The sequence below is a fragment of the Tursiops truncatus genome, chromosome 5 (assembly GCF_011762595.2).
Source record: "Tursiops truncatus isolate mTurTru1 chromosome 5, mTurTru1.mat.Y, whole genome shotgun sequence".
NCBI classification, from domain to species: Eukaryota; Metazoa; Chordata; class Mammalia; order Artiodactyla; family Delphinidae; genus Tursiops; species Tursiops truncatus.
Window position 1 is genome coordinate 16,376,494 of NC_047038.1, and position 16,686 is coordinate 16,393,179.

The following is a 16,686-nucleotide window of genomic DNA, read 5'->3' on the forward strand; positions in this document are numbered from 1 at the left end:
ATTGCATTCGACTTGTGTAGAGAATGGATGACAGTAAGGCCTAGACAGCTGTCATAAGATGGGATGAAATGGGTTGGCTGCCAGCAGTGAGGGCAAGCATCAAACACTGGCTTAGCCGTAGACTTCAGAGAAATAAAAAGAGCTGACAAGCTGGCCTGGTTTGAAGCAGGAAGGCACTAGTTCACCATTTGACACTGAAGAATCCCTAACGATGCTGAATGCAAAAGGCAGGGTCACAGATGATGATGATAATGACTGTGGTATGACAGGCTTGAAGAGCCGTGGCTCACAACTGCTTATCAAAGAAACATCTTAACGTAAATTGTGTGAGAAAGTTATTATTTTTTAAACTATCACATGGGTACACCTACGGCAATTACTGAGAAGAGATTTATTTCAACTATTGACAAAACTAAATCACACTGGATAAGACCATGTTTAACAGTAAGAATGTACACAGTGTTACATAGGGATTGGGTTCTTGGTAATTCTATGTTCGTTGTTTTACTATTTATGCTTATTATTATGTTTTGTCATTAATTCTTTAATAAATTTTTATTTAAAAAAACTAAATTACAGAGGCAAATTAAGAATTAACTATAATTTAGAGATACATTTTAATTTCATGTGTCTTACAGATTTTGTAATAGAAATCAAGTGCTGGGTAATCAGTCTTGATTTAGACTGATGGTGTTGTAGCTTACACAAATGAAGTGATCAGTGAATATTCAGTGTGTGGAAGAAAGATACTCGCCGTAAGTGTTCTTAGTGCTCATTCTTCAAAAAAGATATACATGGGCTTCCCTGGTGGCGCAGTGGTTGAGAGTCCTCCTGCTGATGCAGGGGACACGGGTTCGTGCTCCGGTCCGGGAAGATCCCACATGCCGCGGAGTGGCTACGCCCGTGAGCCATGGCCGCTGAGCCTGCGCATCCGGAGCCCGTGCTCCGCAACGGGAGAGGCCACAACAGTGAGAGGCCCGCATACCGCAAAAAAAAAAAAAAAAAAAAAAAGATATACATAGGTAACTTGGATTCGTGTATTGCCTGCTTGTCCCATTTTTTGTAAGTCAAATGGCAGAAGTCTCTGTTATCAAAATCTTATATGTAGCTTCTAAGATTAAAAAAAAAAAGTTACTTTGAGCAACCAAACATATAGATGAGATTAACTGGACTGTTTTGTGGGGAACATTTAAGAGAGTTTAAGATGCAAATGCATCACCCCAGGATCTGTGTGATTTGAAGGCTGCTTCTCCTCACTCCTCGTTTTGAGACTTCCCTCAACACATGGCAACACCCTGGCCCTTCTCAAGTCCTGGAACACTGCAACTCCTCGCACTGTGATGACTTTGCTCATTCCCTTCCATCTGTGTGAGATGCTCGGTCCAGCTCTTCACCTGACAGGGTCCTGTTCTAAACCTTAACTTCAGTAGTTGCTCTGAACCACCCCTGTCTGTAAGTTACTAACCATCCTTTTAGAATTAAGAGAACACTCAGTATATTGGCTGCAAATTCATTCTTTTTAAATCCTTGTTTGAGAAAGTTAGACTATTTCCTCAAGTTTCAGCAGTATCAAATTGGCAAAAATACTCAAGAAGCTTTGATTTAAAAAAGGGTCACAATTTTCTTTGTTAAGCTGTGTGTGAACATGTGTCTGTATCAAAGAGTGTAGTCACAAGAAAGGGTATCTCAACTGTTAGATTTATTGCTATCTTTCACTTCCTTTATTAACTAATCTTGTCTGTATGCTGATGTTTTAAAACCAATTTTAACAGTAGGGGAAATATTAAAGAGGTCACCTTAGCTTAATGAAACCAGAAATTAATATTCTTGTACTTATCTCTGAAATTGTTCCAAAATTCTCAATTATCCCCAGAATTAAAAGACTTTACTGTGAGAGACATTATGAGAGACAATATTTTAAACACTTCAAAAAATTTTTGCAGTGTTTGATACTATAGGCAAAATGTTTTTCTACATCACGTTGCCCCATTCATTATTCTGATATTGTCTTTGTTACAGAGTGCTACTGTTAAACTATTACAGTATTTTACTTTGTTATTGGCCTTTACTAGTACTTATTAAACAAAATATAACTAAGGTTGGTAGAATCATAAAGTAAAACTAAGTTTTCTGATTAATACTATAAAAAAAGCAGCAATGAATTGTTATCTAAAACACATTCAGAGTAGAATTCAGTGTATAAAGATATATTTCTTTTGTCTTGTGACATTAATGGTGATAATATTGTTTACACTCTGACAATAGTAGATTATATTTTTCAAGTTATCTCATGATGATTACTGAGTCTATAAAGCTATTTTTTGCCAGGTATTTCATGCAGTACCTTTTAGGGGATATGTAATCTGCTTAAATGAAAGACTTAAAATGTAATATGAAATTACATTGAACACTCCAGGGGAAATTTAGAAAAAGAAAGAAAAAACAGGACACATAGAGGTATTTTATTCAGTTTCTCATGAATAATTAGAAAAATATATGGTTGGAAAAACAAAAATGTCAGAAAAAAGCATGAACCATTTGGTTATTCTTTTTTTCTTCACAGTTTTGAATGTTTCCTTTCCACAGAATACAGCCACAAATGGATCCTATAACAATTTGAATGGAGTCCAGAGAAATTAAAATGGAAAATTAAAATCATTGGAATTGGAAGGCAAATGGAACTTTGAGATAGCTAGACAACTTGTCAGAGGTAATTATTCAGTAATTTTACCGAAATTATACTTCAGCTTTATTTCTCACAAACTCAACAAACCATGATGAATCTGGATAACATATTTTTTTTTGCTGGGGATGGATGACACCAAATTCTGTGAAAAAGTATAATCCTGAAACCAAATGAAACAGTTTCAAAATAAGTAGTAGTAAAGGATAAGACAAAGCTGATAATAGTTAGTTCAGGGCAAAAGCTCTCAAATGCCAGGAATTTTAACTAAGTCTTACATAATTAGACTATGAAGGAACTGCTGAAAAGTATCAGCCAATTGCCTTACTTCAAGAACTTGTGTTCTTTAAAACTCACTAAACCTACTATTTTGTTACTTTAGAAATGCAGCAGATTACCAAAGTTTAGGGAGTTATTGATCACATCAATTGTCCAAAAGAATGCATGTGGAGCACACATGAGTACAAAGAGAAATGTCTTTGAAAATATTGAAATAATTCTCCAAAAACAGAGCTATGCAAATTTAAGGTATGTTGGGAAAGGAAGAGTCTAGTCACCAAAAATCACAAACCTCTTGAAGGCAAAAGTCATCTTTATTCACCAAGTTCTTCCCAGCACTTGGCAGACAAGGCTGAGCAAATTTTAAAAAGCATGCATTACCAAGATTCACTTACAGACTAATTTGTAGGGAATAGTTAAACTTTAATTCAATGTCCCACAAGTATCTATTTAGAAAGGCCCATTAAATGCAGAGTGGCCAGGAACTGTGCTTTAATGTGGATAGAAAGCTCCCTATAAATTATAGATAGTTGACTTTGCCACTTCAAAATCTCTTGAATATTTCTTGGTCTCATTCTGTTCTTGATCTGAAGCTGCATAAATTCAGACAATTTCAAATGTGAATGTACTTTTTCTATCTTACAATGCTGACAGCCCAAACCATCCTCTTTCAGGAAACACTATTCTATAATCACTATCCATAAAACTTAAAAGAAAAAAAAAATTCTGGTTTTGATTCACTCTCCAGATCCATGTATCAGTGTGTGCAGCTCGTGCTATCATAAGCTTTTTGCATCAGTTAGAAGAAACATGTTAAAGACATGAATGGTTTCCTGTTAGTAGAGATCATCAAATCAAGTTTCATGATGACAGTTCTCCCAAAGCAAAAGAGGGCAGCCATCTTTTCAGTTTCTACTTATCCAAAGCCATTTCTCATATTTATCAGTTTCTCATAAAGAGTCCATCTCATAATCTGACTTTCTGATGAGCATTACCCCTCATTCAGTACAACATCTCTTTCTACAGACTCATAGCTGTAAAAGAATTAACGTATTTTTGGAGCAGGTTATGCTGCACTTATTGTCTTAATCATACTGTTTTTCTGAAGAGATAATTCCCTAGATGTCTTACTTTTCGACATCAAAGTCAAGTACTAATAACTCTATCCTCCACAGCATTCTGGCCTAAGACTGTGTGAATACAGTAAGGAAAGGATGACTTAAGTGAGCAGTCAGCTCTGACAAAACAGAATCTTATTTTGATCAACATCTGTACCACACACAATATGGTTTTAATTGGAAACGGGGAACTCATTGACATTGCCAAAGAACTTTGTACATTGGTGGTTATTTTATTTGGGCTAGAATGGTACACAGATTAAGATCCCAACTTTCTGCCAGAATACCATGATGACTGCACTTTATACTTTGCAAACTGATTTGGGTCTTTGGCAAATTGATTCATAAACTAATAAAATTGGAAGTATCCAAATGGGTCACCTGGAAATTTTCTGCCTTTATGCAGTGTGCTTTTAAACATTCTGGGGTCTTTTCATTTTAATTATATATCTTCAGATATGGAGACTCTCACACAAATATTTTCAGTATTTCTACCTTGAATATATCACATGATATATGAGGATTCGATGAGTCTGTCCATCCATCCAACATATTCTTTTTTTTTTTTTTTAAAGAAGATGTTGGGGGTAGGAGTTTATTAATTTATTTATTTTTGCTGTGTTGGGTCTTCGTTTCTGTGCGAGGGCTTTCTCTAGTTGCGGCAAGCGGGGGCCACTCTTCATCGCGGCATCCAACATATTCTTTTAAGAGACACAAAGAGTCGTTAAGTTACCTATATGATGTCAGTTACACATTTGTCAGAATTGTCTATGTGAATTCTAACATAATTATGGGTCTGACATGTATACATTGTACGTATGTCATATGTACATTAAAAAAAAAAAGACTTCCAAGTGTTTTCTTGGTAAATGCCTAAAGTTTGTCTTTATATCTTTTTTCTAAATTAATCAATTATTTAATTATCATTTTTTTAAAATTTTTGGCTGTGTTGGGTCTTCACTGCTGCACGCGGGCTTTCTCTAGTTGCAGCGAGTGGGGGCTACTTTTCGTTGCAGTGAGCATGCTTCTCATTGCGGTGGCTTCTCTTGTTGCAGAGCATGGGCTCTAGGCACGCGGGCTTCAGTAGTTGTGGCTCGTGTGCTCTAGAGCGCAGGCTTAGTAGTTGTGGCGCATGGGCCCATGCGCTCCGTGGCATGTGGGATCTTCCCAGACCAGGGATTGAACCCATGTCCCCTGCATTGGCAGGCAGATTCTTAACCACTGCACCACCAGGGAAGCCCCTGTCTTTATATCTTAATCCTAGTTCACTACACTCAACTTGCATCCTTATTAAAATTCTAACATACTTTGAAAAAGGTTTATTAATGATGCAAAGATGGAGGTTAACTACACTCATTACAAACAAAGACTCATTACGAGATATTTGGACAAGCTTTAGTTGCCTTAAATTTAGGCATAGATTTATCGACATGTCTTAGAGATATCTCGTTTGCCACCATTTCCTACCAATATTAATCTATCTCATTCCACTTGAAAAATTTTCTTTGCAAATCATCTGCTTCATAAAAATAGAAGTCAATTTTTAAAATTAAAATTTATACAACCTTCTAAAAGGTAGGAATTACATACTTTGGATATATTAATGCCTCAGCAGTAAGGAAACAGACTGCTTTACTATTATATATCTTAACATGCTTCCTATTAATACACGTACAGGTTTGGATTGGTCATGGAGGGTCGCATGAATCAGTGTTAGCACAGACATTCATCTCAGTTAAAAACATCTCTCCTTTTGTCTTCGGGATCTTAGACATCAATGCAGAGTGAGCGCATATCCACATTCTCAGGGTTTCCTTTGCATTTGGAGATGCACTTATTTTGCAAGAGAATATGCATAAATGAAGGTTTGCTTCAACAATCATTCTGTTTCTGGGCCTGTTCTGAATTTCCATTCTTACGCTTTATCCTCACATCCATTTGACCCTAAGGTTTCTGTGGTGCAGTCTTTGCTGGTGTATTGACAATGATCTGGCCTCCCTGACTCTCTGGCTGTTCCTCTAACATGGAATGGTCTCCTACTTGGGGATTCCCCATGCCACCGCCTCTGCCTGCAACAGCATCACCCACGCGTGTCCGTGGCTTGTTTTCCTGCCTCCTTCAGAGCTCTGCTCAAATGTCGCCTACCCAGAGAGGCCCTCCCTGACCAGCCCATTTAAAGTAGCATGGAGGAATTCCCTGGTGGTGCAATGGTTAAGACTCGGTGCTTTCACTGCTGAGGGCCTGGGTTCGATCCCTGGTCGGGGAACTAAGATCCCACAAGCCGTGCTGCGTGCTGCGTGGCCAAATAAATAAATAAAATAAAATAGCAGGCACACTCCCAAGTCAACATCTAGCCCTTACACTGCCTTAGTTGGCTTGCAAGCGTTTGTCTCCACTAGATATTACACTGCATAGTTATTACTGTATTTGTTACTTATTGATGGCTTGTCCAGCTCCTCTACCAAAATGTAAGTTCCTTTGAGGAAGGTCTTTGTCTATTTTCTTCACTGTTTTATCCCATGATCTAGAAGAGTGCCTGACATGTAAAGAACACTTGATATTGTCTGTGATTAAATGGATTTACCCAGGACATTGAGCTTCTTTATACCTCAGTTTATTTCTTTGTTGATGGAGAATGTTGTACTTCATGGACTTTGGTCTAGAATATATTTGCTTGCAATGATTATCATAGATGCATAGGTTATGTTAGAATTGAATCACTGATATTTATCTGTATGCATGAAAATTGTATGCACCAAAATTTATTAGTGCCTTTTGCCTCATTAACAATAAATGAAAGTACTGAATCATGTATAATACTGATCTATAACTCTTGGACTGATAAACGATTAAAACTGCTGGCTGGCTCAGTAATGGTAACCATATAAATTACTAATAATGTGACATTTCACTCAAAATACCTTTAAGGAATATATACTAGATTAATTACAGATTAATTAATTTTATTTCACACTGAAAGCTCTAATAAATGTATCCCAAAATACATTTCATTTCTAGGCTTATTTTTCCTAAGGGGAATGTAAATTCAGTCATCTTAGAATGTTAGTCCTTTTAAAATTGAATCTATTACATAAAATAATGAGAAAATGAAAAGTGCATTGCTGAATTACTGATTCAAAATTTAAAAATCATTTTCACCTTTTACACATTAATTTTATCATAATGTTGAATTCAAGTGAATAAAAATGCATTTGCATGAAAAGAGTGATTTTTTAGGTGTGTTGTCAGGAAGTAATAAAGCCACAGGGTGATATTTTTTTTTCTTATAAATAAAATATAAAGAACATAGCTTTCAATAGTTTAAGTCAGTTATCATTTTCATCACCCTTTGTGTGGGTAAACATTTTAAGGGCAACATGTGAGGCAGAAGTTGTCCTCCACTCCCTTATGATGCTCTGTTTTCCTCAAATGATTTTAACATATCTGAACAAGTGGTCAATGAAATCAGCGAACTTAGAAGATTTTGGAAAGAGCCTTGAAAGCAACAGCAATGGGCTCCTTAAGAGCTGAGTGATTGGAGTCCTGTGCCATGTTGCCAATCCAAGCCCACAGATCTTGTGGCTGAGTGATCACAAGCTGCTTTTCCTGGCAACATGCCCACTAAGATATTTTCTATGTGTACCTGAAGGAAAGTCATGTTTCCTCCACAACAGACATGCAGGAAGAGCCCCAAAGAGTGACTGTATTCCAGGCAATCCAATATACCCTTGCAAGGGCTGGATTAAAATTCTGAAGGCATGATTTTATGTGTGAAACTGCAGGTCACCACTAGCAATTAATTTGTGGGGATTGTTACCTTGTCAGTTTGTCTTCAATCCCCATTCCACTGCAGTAATGTTATGTCATGTCACTGTTTCGGTAAGGATTAATTTCCATTTTGAGTGAAAATTTCATTGCATACATTTTTTATTTGTTTTGCTATATAAGTATTGTTCTTGCTTCAGTGGAAAAGATTTAAAGAAGAACCAAAGGCTAGAAATTTTCCAATAAAAATTCTATCTTATGCCGAAACTGGGATCAATTAATCAAGGGAATAGTAATTCTCTAACTCACAAAGAATTCCTAGAGAATTAGAATACAGAATCCTGGCATCACATTCCTTCTCCTTAACCCTTAGCTATAATCATGTTTATCATTTTGCTTTTAGCTCTGTTCTCAATTATAGAGTTTATATTCTTGAGGACATTGAGATGCTTCAGAGTTTCTCAGAAAGAAAAATGTATCCTGTTTTGAGTTATGCAAAGCTAGCAACATGTTCCCATATTTGGTGCATAGATTCATAATCCTAAAATTCATAGGGAAATACTAAAATATGTTGGCTTATTGCAGGTGACCAAAAAAACCCCCCAAATTAGATTAGCATCTTACACTCAGTCCCTAAATTGTGTTATATGAATACTATAATTTAGATTATACCCACATTTTATTTTCTATCAATAATTCTGGCACAGATCTCAATCTGTTGTTATTAATTTAAAATATTTTATTTACTAAAAGCTTTTTCATATGTTATGTACTGAGAACTTTTACATACGGTTAAAATCTCTATTCATTATGGGGCAACCAGTGGTAAAGGATAATATTCTCAGCAAATATTAGGTGTGGGGCAGGTATTTAATTACAAAAAGTGCTGAGGTTGTGACATAATTTGCAGAAGTCCTGTTATTTCAGATATAACTATTTATTCACCACTGGATTTCTTCCGGGCTAGTCTCTTCTCCTGGATTGTTTCACTCTTGGGTGACTACGCGAAAACAGGGGTTTGTCTTGGCTAAGATAGTACGTAAAATTTGTTTAGAATTTATGCAGCAGAGCGATCAATAAATTAAACACAGGTATGCGTTACAGAGCTTTCACTGTCATTCTTCCTACCCACGACTGGATTTAGAAAAGTTGGGGCTGCATCCTTGGAGAAAATGAGACCCAGACATTTTCCCATAATTAGCTTTAATTCATTGCTACTCCTATTATTATAAGCCTGGTCCAAAGCTGGCCTTTAGTGAACATATCTAGGGGGAACTTCCAAGCATTTTTTGCCAGAATGCTTAAACCAGGCTCATAACAAAGTTAGTCTCCTAAGGTCCAACCTAGTCTAGACTCATTATGCTCTAGGGAAGTCCAAGAACTCTGACAGGTAGGAATGCACTAACGCGACCTTAAAATATCTGTTCTGGCAATTATCCATACTCATGTTTTTTTAAAGAAAATGATGTTGCCCATTTATCATTCAACTTGTCATACCCTATTGACAAGTAAAGACTTTTCTCAATTGGGCATGGAAAGAGTATGGGAAAAAGGAAAAATTAATAGTACACTATGAATGCAAAGTATTTTAAATAAATATTTTAATTCTATCGTTGGCATTTAAAAGTAGAAAGCATACAGTATGTTACAAATATCAAACTGTGAAAAATATGAACGTTACATAAGTAACAAATGTAAAAAAGGTATTTTCTTACCTTCCCTGAAAGTAAGAAAACCATTCAGCATAGGAAAATATCAGTATCAAAAACACAGCTTCGGTGTAAAAAAAAGTTTTTACACAGTATTAAAAAAAGAGTCTACAAAATGACAGAAAGTAAGAAGTGTTGAAATTTGACTTTATATAAATTATAAAAACTGGGTACTTGGGGTAAATGTTAAATGGCTGAAAACTAAGTCCAATCATAGGCTTTCTTTAGGTTGATTCTTTAAAATTTTAAAAGCATAGAACATTTTTCAATAAATAACTTTTAAAAGTGTCTCTGAGACGTGTTGTTAGGACATCTTTCCACAGCAGGAGAGCGGCAGAGTTCTGGGGACAACATTTTGTTCCAAGTGGAAGCCTGATGAAAGTCAGAAGACCAAAATTGTTTACAAAAAAGATTCGGAATTTTTAGCAAAACTTTGTAAGAAAGTTCTAAAGTGCTGAACAAAATGACTTAATTTTAGTACCCACTGTCATGACAAACATATTCAAATATTCAGACATTTCTGAGCAACATCGAATACGGAATCCATAATTCTGAAAAGTGTTAATACTTAGTCGTTCATTCAAGGATAGGAGGGCTCTTTCTACACTTTACAAAGATGGGTTAAACCTCAAGGATCTTGCAATGCAAAACATGACAATAATAATACAATGGAAACAATACACATACCCCACCGTAAAAGCACAAGTTCATTTCGGCAATGGCAACGGTATTAATTTTAAAAGTCACAAATCAAACATTGGTAAATAAGAAAAACCTTTCCAAACGCTGCATGCCACATGACTAGTTACAAAATACAATGCATGCAGGAAAAGAAATTCAACCAAACATATTTAAATTAAAGAGTTGTTCTGAGTCTGTTTCAGCAGCATTGTGGTTATTATTTTTAAGTTTTCCTCTAACACCAGTTCATACTGGCCTGTTTTGCAAATGTGACCCACCCTATTCGGCAACCTTACAATGGTCTGAGTGTTTCTTGTTTTTTATATTTTTATAACGCCAGCACACAAAGGTCACACATACTGTTCCGCTTCCCCATCTTTGGGGGCTGGTTTAGTGGTCCCACCTTTGCCTTCTTCGTTTGCTACTGCTTTTTCTGGGAGAGACGCCAAATCTTTAAACACATCTACATAATGGCCAAAGCCAGGGCCCCAGTTCAAAAGGTTGTCCCAGTTGAAATTCCCTGCTTGCTGCCCAAGCTTCAAGGGCAGTGTGTTGTCAGCAACCCCAGGCGCTGCTGCCTGTGTGCCCACAGGTCCCCCCTCAGCCCTGCGGCCGTGGTATCTTCTAGGCTTCAGTCTGGCTCCATAATTATCTTCATCATCTGCATCAGATTCATTGACTTGAGATAATTTGGGCATCCTGGAAGTATATACCATTGGTTTTTCCCTGTCATATTCCATTTCTGAGCAAGTGAAAGACTCATGAGAGTCACTATCAGAGGAAGATTCTGGAGCCGGAATGCCATCCGCTGGGTTCCTCGTTCTGGACAGTGGCCTTCTGCAGTCCTCTTCTGAAGAAGACCTCCCGTGATCTGCACTGCAGATACTTGGGTTTCTAGGGCGAGGGGTGTTTAGCCTCTCCACCTCCTCAATGGAGAGTCCTACTGGTGGAGAAGATTCTAGAGGAATCTGCCCAATTGGCTGCTTCAGGCGACTCCCCGGTCTAGAACCATGAGAGGCCATGGCCTGAGGACTCTTGCTTCTCCTTCCCAGCCTCGCGGCGTAGTTGAAAATGCCGGGTTGGCACACGTCGCCGTGCATTTCCAAAGTATTTCCATCCCTTATCGGAAGATGCAATTCCCTGGCCGGGCTGTTCCTGTAGAAAGTGGAGGACTTGGAGAAAGGAGCTGGGCTGTGTCGAGACAGAGGGTTGGGAGTTGGGCAAGCCGAGTGGCTCAGGGAGCTGGATCTTAAACCTTGACTGTAGGAAGGCTGGTAAGTCAAGCTGCTAGCTCCTAAGGGCATGGGGGACTGCCTGGCGAAGCCTAGCGGACTGTGCCGCTGGATGGAGAATTTCGGGGTGTGGCTGCGGAACTGCTTGTAGTGTTGGATGATGTCTGCGTCTGAAGGGGCGATGCTGCTGGCGTTGTCGATGTCGTAATGCTCTATCTCTTGCTCCGGTGAAGCCAAAGGGGCACTGGGGATGGTTTCTGAGTTGTGGGGAAGATCGGTCTCATCGTAGATGAGGTAGGGGTTCTCCCTTTCAATGATATCAGGCTTCGGGTTCCCTTCGGGCTGTTTCCTCACGGTCATGTCCTCCCCGTAGGGGGGGATGTTGTCTGGATCATCAAAAGCAACGTTCTCACTTCCCTTTTTCTTCTTCTCCTTCGGTTTCTTCTCCTCTTTGGGATTTTTGGCCTTCTTCCCCCGGCACTGGTTACACAGAATCAGGCTCAGGACCAGGAGGGCCAGGACGGTGGCACAGCTGCCCACGATGGCAGGCACGGCCCACAGGGGCAGGGAGATCTCCTCGGGGCCCTGACTCACAACACAGACGTGCCCTCCAGGACTTCCAGCCTTGCACACCCTCCCCGGAGGACAGAAAACACCAAGACAGGCCACCACCGTCTCACAGGTCCTGCCTGTGTGTGACTCCGGGCAGCTACAGGTGAAGCCGGAGTGCAGGCCTGGCTCACAGCTGCCCCCGTTCTGGCACGGGTGGGAGGCGCAGTCCCCGGGGGGGACGCACTTGTACGCGTGCCACTGATTGATGCACAGCAGATCTCCCCAGCAGGGGTTACTGGCACAAATGTTCGGGCCACGACAGCCCATCTTCACTGAGGGATCCGTCTTCGAAATGGAGGCCAAGCTGTGCTTCCCGCTGAAAGGAAGACTTTCTCCGCCGTACAGCACAGAAGCGATGCAGCCATCAAACCCTGCCGGGGCAAGAAGGAGCAGTAAGGCGTTTTAGGGAAAACCAAAGGCCTAACAGGCTGCACAGATCTGCCGAAGAGAAGCTTCACAATCACATCACGAGAGTTTAGACACCACAGTCCCAGCGCCATCACCCCGTCCGAAGGCAATAAATCCGTGCATATTACAACAGAAGTTAGCAAGATGAGTAAGATTTCCATAACAGAACGTGGAGCAGATTGCTGGCATCCTGCTCTTTCTGAACATTCATGAAGGGCGCTAACAGGCTGCGTCTTCGTTTTATCCCTCCTTTAATTATCTGTTGGTTTTATTTTTAGAGTCTATGTACCAAGAATTACATACATAAAAATAAATTTTATTTTAAAACTACTTAAAAAGAACCAAAATTAGGCCAATAGCTTCAAGCATTAGATCTTGCACTCTCAGTGGAGGTGATACTGCTCCCAAGGGGGGAGTTGAACATAGCTTCTTAAGGAGTAAAAGAAAAATCTTAGCTATTACCATGACTTGTGGGCCTCCAAAGGGCAGATATAGAGTATACTTGTGGCAGGGACATGGGGGGCGGAGATGTGGATAAATCAGGAGGTTGGGATTAACATATAAACACTACTACGTGTAAAATAGATAACCAACAAGGACCTACTGTATAGCACAGGGACTCAATATTTTGTAATAACCTATAAGGGAAAAGAATCTGTATGTGCATATCTGTGTGTATATGTGTATATATACACATATATATATATAACTGAATCACTTTGCTGTATACCTGAAACTAATAGAACATTGTAAGTTAATTACACTTCAATAAAAAAATGGAGTATACTCATTCAATTAACATTTTATGCGGTAGTGATGGCAGGGGTTGGAAAAGAAGATCTAACACAGTTCCTTAGAGGGAGATGATTTTAAAAAAAGTTGAGAAAGACTTTGTTACACTAATATTTGTGTGCTAATATTGCTAATGCTCCAGTCACAAAGCCCAAGAATATATCTTGACACTAACAAAAGGGCATAATTTACATTGGCTTATTTTCTTACAACATCCAAATGAATTAGCATCCGTATTCTAAAACAAGCTAAATACATATGAACTAATTATTACCTAGGCTTTAACTTTCATGCTTTGACTCCTTTACTCTGCAACACATTTTTAAATTTTCCTCTTCTTTGGTGCATCATTCCACCCTAGTGTCATTTCCATTCCTGATACACTCTTTTTCCATGAGTTCCTGGGACATCTGCTTTTGTCCCTCCTCTCCTGGTTTTCTTTTTATGACTTAGTCCCCTTTCTGTCTCATTCTCCTCTAGACAGCCATTGGCTCTTAGAATTACTCAAGATAAGGCCCTGGGCTTTGTTTTTACTCTACACCCTCATATTTCCTTATCATATCCATGCCCAGTACTTCAGTTACCTGCTCGACACTCATAACTCCTAAATAAGTATTTCCAACTGGTCTACTCCTGATTTCTAACCCATCTACCCAAAGGTCTTTCTCAAAGGTGCTCCAAACTCAGAAAGCTCCAAACAAAATCTTGATGTTCCCCATAGATATAGATATATATATATTTTTTGCACCCTTCTGCAGTTTCCTCTCTTAGAGGCACTACCCATTAGTTGGAATGTCAGAAACCTTCCTGAATTTTACCGAAAGCATCAACACTTTGGCTCATTTTCATTCCTAAAATATTCTTCCTTATCCACTACTTTTAAACTCCTGTGCCACCAAACCAGTCCAAGCTCACACAATACTTTGCATAGATCACTGCAATATCTTCCCAGCTAATTTATGCAAGTCCCCTCTTGTCCTTCTCCAATGTATTTTCCATGGTGTAGCCGGAAAAATCTTTAATGTCACTGTATATCTGATTTTGATACTTCTGTGATTAATTTTTCAGTAACTTCCCATTGTTCCAAGAATGAGATAAAAATTGCCACATAGTCTAGGAGAACTTTTATTCTCCAACTTCATCTTTCATCTGTGACATCAGTCCCCAATATTCTGGGTTCTGTGATCCTGACTTAATTTGCTTCTTTCCCTTTAGTTCCCATCAATATAAATTAACTTTCATACTTTCCCCTCCTCATCTTCATAGTTCAGATTTAAGTACAAATGCCAATTTCCAGAGAAGTTTCCCCTTCTCCACGTTTTTGGCAATCCCTTAGAATTCTATATTCTTCCTCACATCATTTATCATAGGTTAAAATAATATAGTTACTTGTGTAATGATTTGATTGATGTTTGTCTTCCTTACAGGACCATGTATTCTATGAAAAGAGTCCACCATTGTAGTTCATGCCAAGTACCTACAGGGCTGTATGTTGTGTGAATGAACAAACGGATGAGTAAATGAATGAATGTATAAATAAATATTTGGTACACAAAGAAAGGATCAAAACACCCTGGGCTGAGTTATGAACTTGGTAGAAAATGCCTAAAGAAAGTGATGACCAATAATTTATTACCAACTTTCTAAAGGTAGTTATGATAGTCTTAGAATATTCATAATGGACATTAACAGATATCCAACTACTTTTAGAGGAACAATTTTACCTTTCTTTTGTGCCTCTACTCAACACAAGCATTTACCTGTTTGAGTATCTCGATGAGCTTGATTGGGAGGAATTCCTCCAAGAGATATAGTGAGCACATCGAGGCCACCAAAATCCTGAGTAGGGTGAATGATATCTCTGTTATAAATTCTGTCGATGGACAATACTGTAGCTGTTCCATTTTTTCCAATTAGAAAAGTATGCCAGTGGCCGTCAGCAACGTAGACTTCAGGAATATTTCTCTCCACTTTCCCAGCAATTCCTGCATCTGACGTAAAATGTACTTTGCCATTCTTAATCTGTAAAATATATTAAAAGTAGTGTACAATTAAACTATGGTATGCTTGAATAAAAATAAAAGTGTTGTGAAACCTTAAAACATTGATCAGTTTAAAGCAGAGAGAACAGTTGAGGAGTCTGGTTGTGTTAGAGTATGCCTTTACAATTGTAGTTAACATATACCTTCACATATAATAGGTTCAGCAGTTTTCAAGATATTCTTATATTTATAACTAATTTTTCCAGATGTATAGATTTATTTTCCAGAACGCAACTGAGATAAATAATAGGGTGAATACTAATTTTAAAATAGGTAAATCACACCTTTTAATGAGTACTTATATTAAAATGGCAACTGCAAGTTTAAAAAAATTGTTTCGTAAATGGCCCATAGCTATCAAAAAATTTTAAAACTATATCCAAAATGAGAAATCAATGATTAACTATAAATGAAGCATAGTTGGAAAAGTGAAGACATGAAGAAATTGTTTTACCTGTCATCTACTACACACTGGAATTTTATCTTAAAAAATCATGCTTATTATTTATTAAGATGACCACTATGATGAATAAAGGGAGAGTTCTTAATAATGAGGCATCTGGACAAGTCTTTATTTTGGCTGTCTTTTAAAATTTATCTAAGGGATATTTGGTTTCTTTTACTTCGCCCAGTAGAACATTGGGTAACAGGATGCTCTTACTCCAGTTTCCAGCTCCCAAGTTTCCAGTTTTCTAAGTAGACACTTAGAAAATGAAATAATTTATAAGGCAGGATGAAAAGAGCATAATCCCATCACTACTGCCAGACAGAGCCGGTGCCTCGGCCGGGGGATAAAGTGGCACTGTGTATCAAATGACGGGAATGAAAGGATGGATCCGTTTATTTTGTCACTCAGATCAAATGCTTTTTCTACATGCAACAAACACATCTGGTAGAATTAAAAATGAGTTCATTTTTACTTTATGGAAAATATGCCTAACACATTTACATAAGTTATTCATAATGTAATATTTTATTAAAGCAGTTTCTCCAGATAGTAATATATTCCAGTACTGAACCCAGGGGAAAAAAAAAGAAAACTGTGGTTAAATGACAATAACATTTCATCGAATGGGCAATGTCTCATGAAACAGACAGTGAAAACAGCAACTCCTCTTTGGTTATAGGCAGAGTCCTTTTTGGAAAGAAGCCTTGAGAAGAGTCTTCCGCAAGCTCTGCGTTTCTCTCCTAATTGATCACACCACGTCATCCTTTCATTCGACCAATTTCTGATGACAGGGTCCTTGGAACATGCCATGGAGTAGGATGAATAAGAATATATGTTTCCATTACAACATTCTTCATGTTCTCCTTCTCCCCAATAATACTCTACCTAACTCTTCTACCCACCCTAACTTTTGAAAC

At 38.2% G+C, this 16,686-nt stretch overlaps 1 protein-coding gene across 2 annotated transcripts in view; it reads right to left on the minus strand.

The window, feature by feature from the left end:
- Nucleotides 1-9,419: 9,419 nt before the first annotated feature.
- Nucleotides 9,420-16,686, minus strand: part of FAT4 (FAT atypical cadherin 4) — a 173,160-nt gene continuing 165,893 nt past the window's right edge. For both annotated transcript variants that reach the window (XM_073804851.1, XM_019927902.3), the window contains 2 exons: nucleotides 15,040-15,301; nucleotides 9,420-12,450 (listed from right to left, as the gene is read on the minus strand). In XM_073804851.1, the coding sequence (XP_073660952.1) occupies nucleotides 10,586-12,450; nucleotides 15,040-15,301 (2,127 nt within the window). In that variant the 3' untranslated portion in view covers nucleotides 9,420-10,585. The remainder of the gene's footprint in view (nucleotides 12,451-15,039; nucleotides 15,302-16,686) is intronic.